General features: G+C 33.7%; 1 protein-coding gene across 1 annotated transcript in view; it reads left to right on the top strand.

Moving 5' to 3' along the window:
* ZNHIT6 (zinc finger HIT-type containing 6) overlaps window positions 1-16,718 on the top strand; it is a 58,144-nt gene that overhangs the window by 1,422 nt on the left and 40,004 nt on the right. Inside the window, exons 2-5 of the mRNA XM_036868702.1 lie at window positions 608-673; window positions 761-867; window positions 953-1,038; window positions 8,536-8,639. Of these exons, the coding sequence (XP_036724597.1) occupies window positions 608-673; window positions 761-867; window positions 953-1,038; window positions 8,536-8,639 (363 nt within the window). The remainder of the gene's footprint in view (window positions 1-607; window positions 674-760; window positions 868-952; window positions 1,039-8,535; window positions 8,640-16,718) is intronic.

The following is a 16,718-nucleotide window of genomic DNA, read 5'->3' as shown; positions in this document are numbered from 1 at the left end:
AAAACAGAAGTAGCTGTAGTTTGATTGTCAGTATCCCAAGATCCTAAAAGAACAGTTGAAGACAGATGATGGATAATAGCATTTCTAGATTATTTTGACGCCCATTCTAGGTTGGGTGAGGAGTTGAGAAAGAAAAATGCAACTGCTACTCTCTAAATTTGCCTGGGTCTTATATCTTTTTCTGGTGTGTCTGCCTTTGAGATAAATAAACATAGCTCATGGATTGGACTTCTGGGTATGTGCACACAGACAATTGTTAACAGTGTCAAGAGTTACAAGTTAAAATATCGAATGATCTCATTCTCAGATTATAGTAGAAAAGGAAGTCAAAGTGAGATGATTTTTTTTAATTTAATACGTGTTTTCTTGAATTACATATCATTAACAACATTGTAAATGTAGTTGTCATTTCCTAGAGGAGAATTTTCTAACGATGTTTGACAGCTATCAAGTATTTCATAAGAGTTACTTGCATCTACTTTATTCACTATGATTACATGTCTGTAAATTGATTGTGATGAGTAATTGACTCAGCATTAAAAGTTTATAAATAAACATGTAAAGTTAATATTTGATAATTTATCAAGTTTCATTTGGGCTTTTGTAGATGTGAAACTTGTGGTACAGAAGAAGCAAAGTACAGATGTCCACGTTGTATGCGCTATTCCTGCAGGTATATATGTCATTTCCTACCCTGTTATCTCTGCCTGTACCCTTTTTACCTCAAAGTGTAAAAGTACCTCCTCTTTTGTCTCTTCAGTTTGCCCTGTGTAAAGAAACACAAAGCAGAACTGACATGTAATGGAGTTCGAGATAAAACTGCATATGTTTCAATGCAACAATTTACTGAAATGAATCTCCTAAGTGGTAAGCCATCTTCTGCATAGCCGATTGATGCTTCCTGGCCGTTGGCATATATCATTTGTTTATTTTTCTATTTTGAAATTTGTAGATTATCGATTTTTGGAAGATGTGGCAAGAACAGCAGACCATATTTCTAGAGATGCTTTCTTGAAAAGACCAATGAGCAATAAACATGTAAGTATTTCTTCTACTCCCTTCCAGTTAGAATTTCTTCTAATGAATTAGATTCTTTTTTTTTTTTCACTCAACAAATATATTAAGTTACTAGGGATATAGCAGTGACCAAAACAAGGTCCTTCTCCTCATGGAGCTTGTATTGTAGCAGGAGAGACAGGAGATGAGTAGAGGAACAAATATAATTTCAGGTAACGTTAAGTGCATGTGGAAGATAGTACACAGGAGATTAGAGAAAATGAAAATGGTGTCTGTTTGCTGGGGGAGGGGCTTATAAGGGTACTATTTTCCGTACAGAAGTCAGGAGAGGCTTCTCTGAGAGATGACATTTAAGTAGCAGTCTGAATGATGAGAAAGAGGCAGTCATGTGAAGGTTTGGAGAAAGACTTTCCAGGTAGAGACAAAAGCAAAAGTAAAGAATGAGTCAGGGATGAAGTTAGGGTGTTTGAGGAATTAAAAGAAGGGCAAGGTGACAGAAGCGTAGTTGAGTGAGGGGCATGTTGAATGTGAGGTTAAAGAAACTAGTGAGGGCTCCTAATGTATTCGAAGTAAAATGGAAGCCATGGGTGGATATTGAGCCTGTTTGCTTTTTGAAAGATCACTCTTGCTGCTCTCTGGAAAGTGGACTTGAGTAGGCAAGAGTGGAAGATTGGAAGCTGGGAGACCAGTTATAAGGCTGTTGTTGTGGTTCTAGTCAGAGAGGACGCTGTTAGAATTATTGGGAAGTGATTAGATTTGAATTTTGAAGGAAGAGCTAACAGGACTTGTTTTAATATACTTAATTTTCATACTTCCATCCCTTTTTCATTCCTTATGCACTATGCAAAATTTAAAACTTACATATTTGAAGTATTTTGCAACTGCTGTTGTTCTAAAATTTCTTTAATAATATTATTAAATCACATCATGGAATTATGTTTCGTTTTTCAATACCATTTTGGTATTGGAGTTGCAGAATTTTAGTACCTTTTAAACAGTTTATTTTATTGGTGTTATTGGTACAGACATGACACTACCCACATCTGAAAGAAAAATTACCATGCACCAAGTCTTTTTTTCCCTCAAGCTTAATTAGACATAATTAAATTCTACTTAAAAGATAAATTACTTTTTAAATTTTTTTTTGTGAAATATGGCATGCATATAAAAAAGCATAAAATAGAAATACACCTTTTTTTTTTTTTTTTGGCTACGTTGGGTCTTCGTTGCTGCACGTGGGCTTTCTCTAGTTGCGGCGAGCAGGGCCTAATCTTCATTGCAGTGCACAGGCTTCTCATTGTGGTGGCATCTCTTGTTACTGAGCACAGGCTCTAGGCGCGTGGGCTTCAGTAGTTGTGGTGCATGGGCTCAGTAGTTGTGGCTCACCGGCTCTAGAGAGCAGGCTCAGTAATTGTGGCGCACGGGCTTACTTGCTCTGCGGCATGTGGGATCTTCCCAGACCAGGGCTCAAACCTGTGTCCCCTGCATTGGCGGGTGGATTCTTAACCACTGCGCCACCAGGGAGGTCCAAAAATACACCATTTAATGAATAATTATGCAGTAAACATACATGTACTACCACCTAGGTCTAAAATTAAAACATTACCAGCTTCTCAAAAGTTCCTGCCACCAGCTTATGCCCTTTCCCGAACCATTCTTATTTCTGGATTTTCTGTAATAAATGGACTCTGGGTTTTCTAAATTTTAGAAACAGTGCTATGGTGAACACTTCTGTTTAGGAATTGTGGTTTGCTTATACATATGTTTTTCTGGGGTTTATACCTAGAAGCGGAATTGCTTTGTTGTGGCGTATGCATATCTTCAATTTGACTATATGTTACCAAAACATTTTCCAAAGTGGTGATACCAGTTTATACTCACAGTAGTGTTTAAGTGTACCTATTGTCGCATCCTCTCCAATACTTGACTTGGTCAGAGTTTCTGAGTTTTTGTCAATTTGATGGCTGTGTTATTTTATTATGATTTTTAATTTGTAGTTGTCTGATTCTTAAAGAGATTGAGCACCTTTCAAATATTTTATTGGCCAATTGGATATTCTTCTTTGTGGTATGCCTGTTAAGTCTTTTGTTCATCTTTTCATTGATCAGTTGTTTTTTCTTACTGGTTTGTAGTAATTCTTTGTATTTTTAGATGCTAGTTGTTAGTTGGTTGTATGTGTTATAAATTCCTTCTTTCATTCTGTGGCTTGTCTTTTTACTGTCTTTAGTGTTTTATGGTAAACAGGTGTTCCTAATTTTCATGTAGTAAAAATTGTTGTGTGTTTCCTTTATAGTTAATAGTTTTATGAGTTTATAAAGAAATCCTTCCCTACCTTGTTATGAAGCTATTCTCCTGTAACTATTTTCTAAAAGCTTTACAGTGTTGCATCTCCCATTTATGTCTGTAAACATGGGATTGATTTTTGTCTAGCATGTCAAGTGGAGGTCCTATATAATTTTCCACATGGATAATCTACTTTTTTCTAGCATCATTTATTGAAAAAATTCATCCTTTCCCTACTGCTCTGTAGGACCATCTTTGTCATATATCAAGCATCCATATATGCTTGGGTCAGTTTCTGGCCTGTCTGTTCGTTCTGGTGGTCCTCTTACCTATCCACACCAACGCTCAATACTCTAAACTATTATAGTCTTTTACTGAAACTCGCTGAAAGAGTAAGTCTTCCCACTTCATTCATTTTTTAGAATATAGCCATTTTTCTAGAATATTTTCTAGAGTATTTTCTAAAATATGGCTGTGGCTCTTTGTAATTTTATACAAATATGAAAAATCAGCCTATTGATTCTACAGTCCTACCTTCCCCACCTGGGAATTTTGATTGGGGTTGCATTTATTTTGTAGAGTTACTTGAGTGATTGGATTTTACAGCATTGAATGTTTAAATCCTTGACTGTTGTATCTCTGCATTTATTTGGTTCTTTAACATCTCTATAATTTTCTCAGTGAAGGTCTCGCATATTTCTTATTAGATTTATTCTTGGGCACTTTATTTTTTCATACTATTTTAAATAGTGTTTTCTTTTTAATGTTTTATTATCTCTTTGCTAGTATTTAGGAATGAGATATTTTTGTTGTCTATTTTATAGTAGTAACCATATTAAAATCTGTCCCAATACCTTATCTATAGATTCTTTGAGATTTTCTCTATAAACAGTTCATCACAATTTGTTTCTGTCTTTCTGTCCTTGTTCTTTTATCTCTTTTTCTTGCCTTATTGGTATAGCTAGGACTTCCAATAATGTCAAATAGTGCTGATGATAGTAGATATTTATAAGTCAAAGTCCATCCCTAGGTTTGATGATTTGCTGAAAGGATTCACAGGATGCAACATACAGTTGTACTCATGGCTAAAATTTATTACAGTGAAAGGATACAGAGCAAAATTAGCAAAAGGAAAAAGTATATGGGGCAAAGTCTGTAGGAATCCAGCCACAAGCTTCCCAAAGTCCTCTTCTATTGGAGTCACATCGTATGCAGTTAATTCCTCGGGCAATGGGTTGTGATAATTAATGTTTGAAGTTATTGTCTACCAGGGAAACTCACTGCCCAAGGTTTTTATTGGGGGCTGATCGCAGAAGCATCCTCGCCCTAGCACTTGCCAAATTCCATACTCCCAGAAGGGAAGCAGATAAAACCACATTTTTGTACAATTTCAGCACAGTGAACCACTCTTATCATTTTAGGAAAAGTTTTATGTCAGTGTAGGGTCCATTTACCAGTCAGTCAAATTCCCAGACACCAGCCAAGAGCCAACCTTGCCAACAGAACTTTCTAAGGATAACAGTCTCGGACCTGGTATATTAGCTTTTCTGTACATCTTTGTCTCATAACTCCTGATCATAGAGGGAAAAGTTTCAAGATTTCACCATGATGTTTGCTTTTAAATTTTTTGTAGATACAGTTTGATATTTAGATTAAAGAAGTTCTGTTCCTAGTTTGCTAACAGATGTTAACATGAATGGTGGTTATATTTTATCAAATGCTTTTTCTGTATTTGATTATTTATTCTTTTAATATATAATATTCTAGTATGAATAATCTTTTAATCAATTTTCTATTGTAAGTTAAACTTGCATGGTATATTATTATCATACCCTGCTTTTTATACTTTGCAGAATTCAGTTGTATTATGTATATGTACACATTATCCATTCATTCATTTTTGCATTTCTGTCCGTGAGTGAAATGACTTCTGATTTTCCTTTTTGGTATTCTTAGGTTTCTATATCATTGTGATTTTAGTTTCATAAAATTATTTGGGAATGCTCCCATTTTGGTCCTGGATACATTAACTAACATTGGGATTATTTCCTCCATGGGAGTTTGGTAAAATTTATTAATGGGCTTCTGAAGTTTATTCTTTACTGTTTATTGGACTATTTAGGTTTTCTCTGTCTTCTTGAGTCATTGTTAGTAGACTACATTTTTCTAAGAATTTTTCCATTTTACCTAAATTTTACCTAAATGCATTGGCATAAAGTTCTTCATATTTTCCTTTACGTGTCTGTAGAAGTTGTATTATCATTTGTGATAATGCTTATTTGTGTCCTCTTTTTTTCTAGATCAGTTGCTGTTGTGAATTCCTTTTCTATTTTGTTAACGTGTCCTCTTGACTTTTGTTATATTCTTTTATATTTTTAGCTTAATTACACTGTGGTCAGAGAACATATTTTTTCTGAGTTCATTCTTTTAAAATACATTAAGACTTGTGTTTATGGCCCAGCATGTGGTTAGATTTTGTAATGTTCTCTGTTTGCTTGGGAAAGAAAAATTATTCTGCATTTGCTTAATCTAGTATTCTAAATATATTCCTTTTAGGTCAGATTTGTTAATTATGTTGTTCAAATTATTTATAGTGCTACTGAGGTTTTTTTGGTTTTTGTTTTTTGTCTGTTTTTTCTGTCAGTTACTGAGAGAGGTGTGTTAAAATTTCCCAACAGATAAAATCAAAAGGATTTGTATGTATCTCCTTGTGGTTCAGTTAGCTTTGCTTCATATGCTTTAAGGCTAAATTATTAGATGCATACTTCAGGAAATTCTTGGTGTATTTAACCTTTGGCATTATGATGTGACCCTTTTTGTCTCAAGCATTTTGTGTACTTTATCTGGTATTGAACTATTTCAGTCCTTTGGTTGGTATTTGCATGGTGTATTTTGTCCCTTACTTTTACTTTTGGCCTTTCTGTATCTTTATGTTCTGGATGTACCTTTTCAAAGTACCGTATAATTGGGTTCCAGTTTTTCTCCATTCTGACAATCTGGAACTTTTAACTGAATCATCAAATTCATTTACTTTTTAATAAAATTACCTATATATTTGACTTTAAATGTGTCACCTTACTTGTGCTATTTGTCCACTTGCTTTGTTCTGTTTTGTTCTTTTTCTTCTTGTCTTTTGGACTAATTGAGTAATTTCTTATCATTTGAATTTTTCTTCTATCAGTTTAGAACTTATACATCCTTTTTCTGTCCTTTCATTGGTTAGGCTAGACATTGCATGCATACTTCATTTATCAGTATCTAAAGTTAATCAGTACCTTAAGCCTGTACTTAAACAATGCAATGACCTTAGAACAGGAGTTGGCAAACTTCTTCTGTAAAGAGTCAGATAGTAAACCTTTTTTTCAAACCTTATGGTTTCTGTCACAACTACTCAACTCTGCCACTGTAGCAAAAAAGCAGCCATGAATAATACATAAACAAATGCACACGGCTGTATTCCAACAAAATTTGTTTATAAAAATAGGCAGCAGGCAGGATTTGGCCCTAGTTTGCCAGCAGTTACCTTAGAAAATTTAAATTCCATTTAACACTCTACTGACTTTTCGTATTGTTTTCAGGTATTTAAATGGTCTTTTTTGTTTCAATCTCCATACAGTAATTACTGTTTTATCCAGTCAGTGTTTGTTTTGGTTTATCTTCATATTTCCCACTTTCTTTGCTCTTTATTTTTTCTGCCATCATCTTAGACTTTCTGACTGAGAGATCACTTTCTACCTCAAGTAGATCTTTTAGAATGTCCTTTAGAGAGAGTTTGCTGGTTGCCAAATCTTAGATTACTCTATCGGCATTTAAATCACTCTTAAATGATTTTTGTCTGTAGAATTCTGGGTTCAGACTTACTCTTCCATTGTCTATGGCTTCCATTTTTATTGTTGTAAAGTCATCTGTCATTTTTAACTGCCTTTGAAGTCTTTTTTCTCTGGATGCATTCTTTTTATTGTTGGTCTTCTGCATTTTTACTATACTGTGAAAATGCACATTTCTTTTTATTTATCTTACTTGAGAATTATTAGATTTATTGAATCAGTGGAGCGTCTTTCATCAATTCTGGGAAATTACCAGCTCATTTCTATTAAAATATTACCTGTGCTTTATTCATTCTCTCTTCTCCTAAAACTACCATTAAATGGGGCTTAGGCCTTCTCCCTATATCATACCTACCCCTTAACCTCTCCTGATTTTGTCATCTTTTTTATCTCTAATGCAAAATTTTAGTTTGGCTTATTTAAAAATCTGCTGAGTCACTTTTTATAGTTTCTCTTCACTGCACATATTTTCAAGCTTTCTTTTATTCCTTTAAATTTTGCAGAGCAGTTCTGTAATCTGTGTATGATTTTTTTAGTGTCTGAATATATAGGGAGCTCTCTCAGCTACATCATTTTCTCTTTTGGTTCCAGTACACTGAGCCTTGTTTTCTTATATTGTTTATACTTTTTTATTTTTTGTTGAGTACTGCTTTTTTTTTCTTTAAATATTATTTGTGGGAATTTTTTGAAGGTTAGAACAAACAGGCCTTCCTTTATTCTACCAGGTACCTAAGAACATTGCAGATCTGGACTATCTTAAACCAAGTTGAAGGTTTAAGATTGTGTTAACCACACAAGCAAGGCAAATCATTTCATGGGCTAGCATGGGCTCAACCAACCTACATGATCCATGGAGTAACACATGTCAGAGCTAGAATTCTCATATCCCATTTTGTACATCCTACATCAGTGGCTACTTTAAGTTAAGCCTTGTACTAGGCAGTGCCGTAGTTCCTCCCTGAATGAAGCTACCTGACTAGTAATAGAAGCAGGCATATACATATATATATATATATAGCTAACTATGGTATGAAACCATCAGTAAAAATAGAAAGAACTGTATAGGTAATCCCTGTGATTGCTAAAACCTGTATTTTTTTTAAATCCCCATAAAATTCTTCTTTTGGCTTATAGAGTATATGGTTAATCACAGGCTCTGGAATTAGACAGACCTGTATTTGAATGTAGGCTTTACGTCTCAGAAATAGCTGAAATAGCAGAAATGGGAGTAATTATAGTACCTGCCTCATAGTATTGTGAGGATTAAATGAGACATTGCTGTTTAGTGCAGTTTGTGAAACATAAATACTCAATAAATCTTAACTATTATGTTTTGAACATTGTTTTACATGCTTTTGGAATTTAAGGCATTTTAATATTAATTTGCCTATTTGTTTTCGGTTGTTAGATGTACTTTATGAAAAATCGTGCTCGAAAGCAAGGTATTAACTTAAAACTTCTACCCAATGGATTCACCAAAAGGAAAGAAAATTCAACACTTTTTGATAAGAAGTAAGTGTCTGACTTCTTTCTTAGTATATCAGATGTTCTGATTTGATTAAGAACATCTTTTAAGGTTTGGTTTACTATAGAACATTGCTACTCAAAGTGTGGTCTGTGAGGTGTTCGTTATTGGTACAGGACAAGATGACTGCACAAATTGGAAATAAACATTTAGGAACTTATGCTAATTTTATGTCATATGACTTTAATAACACTTTGGGTTTGCAGTGTGTGTGTGTTGTGAGAGATGGAGAGAGAGAGAAGAGAGTGTGTGTACGTGTCTATCCTTCTCTCTGAGGCCTAAGATACCCTGAAAGTATTTCAGAAGCTTCAAGGACAAAGCAATAAGTCAAAGCAGAATTCCTGCATATTTTTAACAGGAGCAGCTTGGCTTTTATAATCCTTTTACTTTGGGATTCCAAATAGGATTTCATTTGAGAGCCAGTGATGGAGAAGAAAAGGAACTTGGAAAACATTTAGTCTGTAGTGAATCTGTGAATACAGATAATACATTAGAGATGAGTTTCCTGCTCTCTGAAAGTGCTGGGTCAAAAAGGCCCCATTAGTACAGAGAAGAACAGGATCCCAAAGTACTGTAAGTAGCCCACTAAATTATTGGATAATACCTTTCAAAAGTCAACATTCTAGATTTAGAGTCAAAAAACCTGAGTGAGTCCTCCCCGCTTCAGCCTGTTAATAACTGTGAGGCCTTGAGCAAATTACTTCTTTTCTCCGGGCTCCATCTGCATAATGGTGGGGGTTGTACTAGGTAAACTATAAGGTTCCCTCACAATTTTACTACATAAATTGAAGAGACAGAATGATCAGAATTATTCTAATAAACCTTCCATCTTTTCAGAAGATATTATATTATTAGAGAATGGTGTTATCCACTTATTTTATATGTTTCAAGACCAATATTTGTAAAGGTGGTTTTCCCTTTTTTCAGTTGGTTTCCAGGAGTAAAGTAATACTTTGCATTTATCAGATATGAAATGATTCTTTTGTGTGTTTTGAAACTGACATATTTAGAAATAGACATAATTTGTTTGAAATTTAAGATAACTGGTTTGTGCCTTCTGAAATATAAAATGTTTTCCTGTTTTATGAAAGAAACCATTCAGAATGGTTTTACTGCTACTAATATAGCCTCAAATTTTAAATTTTGGGGTCTTTAGACACATGAATGTATGTAGGAAGTTTTTTCCAAGAATACTACATTCGGTGTATTTTCTGGGTTTAGAACACAAATTTATAGTGTTATTTTGGAACACCTCAGATCTCTGAAATGGCAAATTGGACTCTTCTTGCATTATGCCTTTTACTCATGAATTTACAATGATTTGGGCTTGATTTTCTAATATTTTTAGTGTCTTCCTAAGAAGTAGTTGTGACCTTAGTGTATTAATTTACCTAGACACTAACTGGAGTGTAGGAAGGAATCAGCATATAGTAGCAATTGTAAAAGTAATACATCCTCATCATAAAAAAATGTAAAGGAAAAATAGCACCTTTAATTCCACTACGCAGAGACAACCATTGATAATATTTTATGTTTTCTTCTAATCATGTGTCCTTTTTTCAATTAATAAAGTAAAACATAATATTAAATACTTATAAAAGTATAAAAAGTTACATGACTCTCCTCAAGTTAAACATTATTCATCTTTGTGAATAAAGGCACACACTGTTTTTTCTACAGCTAGCTTTTTTCTATTTAACAATATATTATGGACATCTTACTTGTTAATGCAAATCTGCCTCACTTTGTTTAAGTAGTATATTTCAACTATGACTACTATATCCTAATTTATTTAATTATTCCCATATTCATGAACATTTTTAGCTAATTTCTAGATTTTAATTATTACAAATAATGCTGTTATAAACATCCTTGAATAAATTGTTTTGTGTGCTTATGTGACTTTTTCTGTATGATCAGTTCCTAGAAAGTGGAATTACTGGATCAGAGAGTACATGCATTTATACTTTTGAAGGAAACTCCAAATTGTCCTCCCCAAAAAAGTACCACTTTGTACCTTCCACAAAAATATATGAGTGCCCATTTTAGTTATACTGCACTTTAATTGAATATTATTAAACTTTTTTGCATATCTGATTAGAGGTTGAACAGTTGAATTTTTTCATTTAATGTGCCTGCTTATATCTCATCTCGATCTGTTGCATGCATTGTAAATGTTTTCACCAGTCTTTTCACCCTTAATTTTGTCTTCCAGTCATTTTTGATGCATTTTAAAGAGTTGTAAAAAAAATTCTATAAAACATAGAGATAGTAAAATGGAGTGGTTAAGAGCACAAACTGGAGCTAGGGCTGCCTGGGTTCAGATTTCTAACCAGCTGCTTCCTAGCCATGTGATATTAAGCTAAGCCACCTAACTTCTTTGTGCTTCAGTTTCCTCATCTATAAAGTAGGGCTAGTAATAATAAACTAGGGATAAGCCAGTTTTCATTTCCATTTGTAGTAAATGAGAATACCTGTTTAAACGTCTCACTAGCACTGAGTTGTCTCTTTTTTTTTAAATTTTGCTGCTATTTTGGAAGGTGGAAATGATATTTTGTTTTAATTTGATTTTATTTAATTGCTACTTAGATATGGAATATTTGGCCACACGTTTCAGAATAATATCTTAAAATTCAAGTGTGAAGTTTGACTTAATCCAATCTGTGGTAGTAAGATGATCTTTCATTCTTATAACTATTTTGGTGAAATAAATAATTCAAAATAATTTGGTGAAATAAATAATTGAAATCTATGGAACAGAATTTTTCTATTTGTTCTTTGTTAAATTGCTCATTATTATTTCTAAATGGAAAATGCCACGAACTGAATTTAAAATGTCTGTGTTTGGATGTTTGATGAATAGTAAAGCATTAAGGTGAATTCCCAGTTAGTTGATAGCCATACTTAGAATATTCTGCTTAGTTGGTTGATAGTCAGCTTGGAAATCTCTTTAGTGTGTTCCTATATTTTGTTCATTCTTGTTCAGCATTTTCATCAGTGATTTAGATCATGATTTCTTATCTTGGCACTGTGATGTTTTGAGCCACAGAGTTCTTTGTCGTGAGTGGCTGGCGTGTGTATTATAGGATGTTTAGCAGCATCCCTGGCTTCTACTGACTAGATTTTGGTAACACACACACACACACACACACACACACACACACACACACATCCCCTGGGATGGGGGCAGTGGCAAAATTTGAGAACCACTGATTTAGATGAATACGGAAGACATACTTATTGAACTTGATGTTTGGCAAGATCAGGATTGCAGAAAATTTTGATTGCTAAAAGGTGATATATAAGTAGCAAGATAAATATATATGGCCCTGTACTTTACTCTTAGGGGGGAAAAGTGAAGAAAGGCATTTAGAAGTACCTTTTTTGTGATATCTGTGTTTTCTCAGACATTCATATGAAGACGATAAAAATTTTAGATGATCGTAGTGTTATTTGCTGGAAGGAGGGAAGAAGGGGATGCTGCATCTTATCAAAGAATTATTTTTACCTCCCACATCCCCAGTATTGTGTTTTTAAGAGACTTGTTTTCAATGCTTTTTTAAACTTTCAAAAGTGGTTAAGGTTTTGACTGAGATAAACCTGAATTTGAATATTGCCTCTACATATGGTTCTCGTTAGGTGACCTCAGGCAAGGGCGAATTTACTGGGTTGTTGAGGGGAGTAAATGAAATAATACCTAAAGTAAAGTAATACCTGGCACTTAGTAGATAATGTGCAATGATAATAAACGATCTGCATTCTCTTACTGGAAATCTTTGTGTATATGTTACGTTTACTATATTATATACATCCCTAGTAGGTTTGGGGCAGCATTATATAATCAAACAATACTATTTCTGCAGTGAAACCTACAAATGTTTACATTATAATGGGAAAATAATGACTGTAAATGAGCTCAGTCAGGTTTCTGCTGCTGGAGGAGTTATGAAAATTTTCAGTTTCAGAGATTCAGGGTTTGGAATTGTTCGTATGCGATCTTGGTCCTGTACTAAGATTATTATAATTACTCCCTAGGTATTAAATTGTTCCTTTGTTTGTTTAAGCAGCTTGAGCTACAGTATACACAAAAACTCAAATTGAAGTTCTTTAAAATTAAATGTTCCACAATGTTCATTGCAGCACTATTTACAGTAGCCAGGACATGGAAGCAACCTAGGTGTCCATCGACAGATGAATGGATAAAGAAGATGTGGCACATACATGCAATGTAATATTACTCAGCCATAAAAAGAAATGAAATTGAGTTATTTGTAGTGAGGTGGATGGATCTAGAGTCTGTCATACAGAGTGAAGTAAGTCAGAAAGAGAAAAACAAATACTGTATGCTAACACATATATATGGAATCTAAAAAAAAAAAGAAAAAATGGTTCTGATGAACCTAGGGGCAGGACAGGAATAAAGACGCAGACGTAGAGAATGGACTTGAGGACACAGGGAAGGGGAAGGGGAAGCTGGGATGAAGTGAGAGAGTAGCACTGACATATATACACTACTGAATGTAAAGTAGATAGCTAGTGGGAAGCAGCTGCATTGCACGGGGAGATCAGCTCAGTGCTTTGTGACCACCTAGAGGTGTGGGATAGGGAAGGCGGGAGGGAGATGCAAGAGGGAGGGGCTATGGGGATATATGTATGCACATAGCTGATTCACTTTGTTATACAGCAGAAACTAACACATTATAAAGCAATTATACTCCAATAAAGATGTTAAAAAAAAAGAAAAATTAAACGTTCCAGTGGTAACTTTTGAGCATTCTGAGTGAAGAATTCTTTGTGGTGTTTTGTAACTTTTCTGTAAAGTTTGAAATTACTTGAAAATAAAACATTTTTTAAAAACAATTAAATAGCCCCATATGAAGTGTGACTAAAGCACATTGTGCTTGAATTACCTCTGTAGGACTAACAGCAGGTTATGTGGTAGCAAGTGCATTAGGTACCTTAGAATCATAGGTTCATTTTAAGCCAGGCATCCTTTATGGTAGGAGTTTTTGACCAGTATGACTTCAAATCTCCTAAAATCATATGCAAAATTATGTGATATGTGAATTTTTCTAAGACTAGGAACCATAATTTTCATTTTATAGTCAAAGTGGGATATAACACTAACCAGCCTGTGATGTCAAAAGTGTATTTAATATCAATAGCAACAAATTTTAGAGGACTGGTGAATTTGCTGGAACGTCATAATGGATAACTTTAATGAACAAAGAAAAGTTAAGGGATGCTTGTATTAAGAATAAGTTGAGCCAATACGAAAAAGACATTCTCTGTTAAAAATAGAGGAGCTTGGTAAGGAAATGTGTGCAATATAAGGCTCCCCTACTTATTTTATAGCAGATCCCAAACTACTTCTTTTAAATTGTGACTCTTTCAAAGGTAACTTCTCTGCCTCATCTCTTCCGTAGGGCATGTAACTTGATGTTTACTTTCACCCAATGCTAATCAAAAACTGTTGAAAGAAATATGAAAGATCTCTGTGAAGAAAACTTAAATTCTACTGAATGGCTTGAAAGAGTTGAACAAATGGGGGGAAAGGACCATGTTATTAAGAGACTCCATATTATAGAAATAACATTTATTTCTTAAATGAATGATCTTTAAATCTGATATGATCCCAATGAAAATATTAATGGGATTTTGTTTGGTTTGGATTTTGGATTTTTTAATTTTTTTTTTGGAGAAGGAAAGGATTCATGATAAAATGACTTAAGTTCATTTGGAAGAGTAAACATGGGACAAGCGCCAGGAGAAACCTGGGAAAAGAAAGAGTAATAAGGCTGGACTCATTAAAATGTATGAAATGTTAGTAAAGTTTTATGGTGTTGACGTAGAAATAAACAGTTCAGATAACAGAAAATAGACATGAGGCTATTTGGCACTCTAGTATATGATCAGATAATATGTCAAATTAATACAGAGAATGACTTATTCAATAAATGGGGTTGAGACTGCTTGCCTTTTGATAGTTTTTTTACGAGAACTTCCAGGTGGAATTAAAATTTTTTTCTTCCCATTTTATTGAGATATAATTGACATACAGCACTGTATAAGTGTAAGGTGTACAGCATAGTGATTTGATTTACATATATCATGAAGTGATTATCACAATAAATTTCATGAACATCTGTCATCTCATAGATACAAAATTAAAGAAATAGAAAAAAAATTTTTTTCTTGTGATGAGAGTGCTTGGATTTACTCTCTGAACAACTTTCATACATAACACACAACAGTGTTGATTATATTTACCATGTTGTATATTCCATCCCTAGTATTTGTTTATCTTATAACTGGAAGTTTGTACCTTTTGACTACCTTTGTCCAATTCCCCCTCCTCCTCCCCTCTCTCTGGTAACCAGAAATCTGATCTCTTTTTCTACGAATAAGTTTATTTTTGAAGAATAAGTGACCTACAACATAATGTTAGTAAAATCTTAAACTTAAAATGAAATTAAAAATATGGGAATATTTTCATAATTTTGAAGAGGGGAACATCCCATCCAAAGCCATAAAGGAAAAAAATAAATTTACATAATTTTTTTAAAAAATTGGCCAAAAAAGACCATAATAAAATCAAAAGACTACCAGACCCGCTTCCAAAAAAAATCTTTAAACGTATATGACAGTGCTTATGCATTAATTAAAAAAAACTAGTAACTAATTAGGAAAAGGGGCAAAGGATAAGAATAGATGGTCATAGAAAGATGTATATATATACATACACACACACACGCACACACACAATATGTGTCTGACAGTCATATATTAACGATATCTAATATAGTGAAGGTATGAGCTAGCCAGACCATTTTCTTCCGCTGTTCTTGAGAGTAGAAACTTAGGAGTCACTTTAGAAGACAATATTTCTAAAAATGTTATACCTGCCTACTCAAGGAATTAGGCCTCAAATATATTAGTACAGTTCACAGAGATAAATGTACATGTATATATATTGCAACATTGTTTTTAATAGTGTAAAAACTGGCAACAGCTTCGAGTATCCCTCAGTATTGGGCTGAGCTAAGTTAATAATGATGCCTTCATACAGTGGAATTCTATGCAACCATTAAACAAAAACAATTAGATACAGAAGTATTGTCATGGAATGACATCCATGATATTGAGTATGTTCAGTGAAAAAAATAATGTTGGAGTTTAAATAGTTGTCCGAAAGATATGAAGCTCACTTTTCCTGTTGACGTAAAATTTACAGGCCATGAAATGCACAAATCTTAAGTGTATATTTGTTGAGTTTTGACAAATGCATATACTAGTATAACCCAGTCCCTGTAAATATATAAAATATTACCATCACCCAAGAAAGGTTTTTCCTAGTTATCTCCTCTCCTCCTCAGATAACCTATTCTAATTTTCACCCTGAAGATGAATTTTGCCTGTTTTAAAATTTCATATATATGAATCATATAGGTCACCCTTACTTTTGAATGATAGTTTAGCTGAATATGAAGTATCTCAAGTTGACATTTATTTTAGTACTTCAGTTTATTTATTCCACTGTTTTCTCACTTCTTTTGCCATTTTTGAGAACACTGATGTTTTATACAATCTTTCTATGTCAGTTGCTTTTAAGTTCTTCACTTTTGTCTTTGGGGTGATTTATCTTCCTTTGGATTTGCTCTGCTTTCTGCATAATTCTGGAAGATTCTAATACATTATCTTAATTTTTTATTTCTTTGTCCGTCTTACCTACATTCTGGGTAATTCATTCAGGTGTATCAACCAAGTCACTTTCCCTCCTTAGCTGTGTCTAATTAATCTGATCTTTAGCCCATGGGCTTTTTGTTTGTTTGTTTCAGTTACACTTTTCATTTCTAGAAGTTCTGTTCCTTTCCCAAATCTGTCTGGTCTTTTAGGTAGAATGTATTCCTTTCTCATGTTTTAACCTCCCTTTTTATTCAATAATTTAGTGCATTTGTTATTTGTGTAAATAATTCTGTCTGGATTTCTTGGAAATTTGTTACTGCTGTCTGCTGTTTCTGCTGACTCTTCATTTGGATGGCTTGTTTCCTTATTGTTTTCTAAAA

The sequence above is a fragment of the Balaenoptera musculus genome, chromosome 1, assembly GCF_009873245.2.
Source record: "Balaenoptera musculus isolate JJ_BM4_2016_0621 chromosome 1, mBalMus1.pri.v3, whole genome shotgun sequence".
NCBI classification, from domain to species: Eukaryota; Metazoa; Chordata; class Mammalia; order Artiodactyla; family Balaenopteridae; genus Balaenoptera; species Balaenoptera musculus.
The sequence above is the reverse complement of the archived record's forward strand: the minus strand, read 5'-3'. Positions and strand labels throughout refer to the sequence as shown.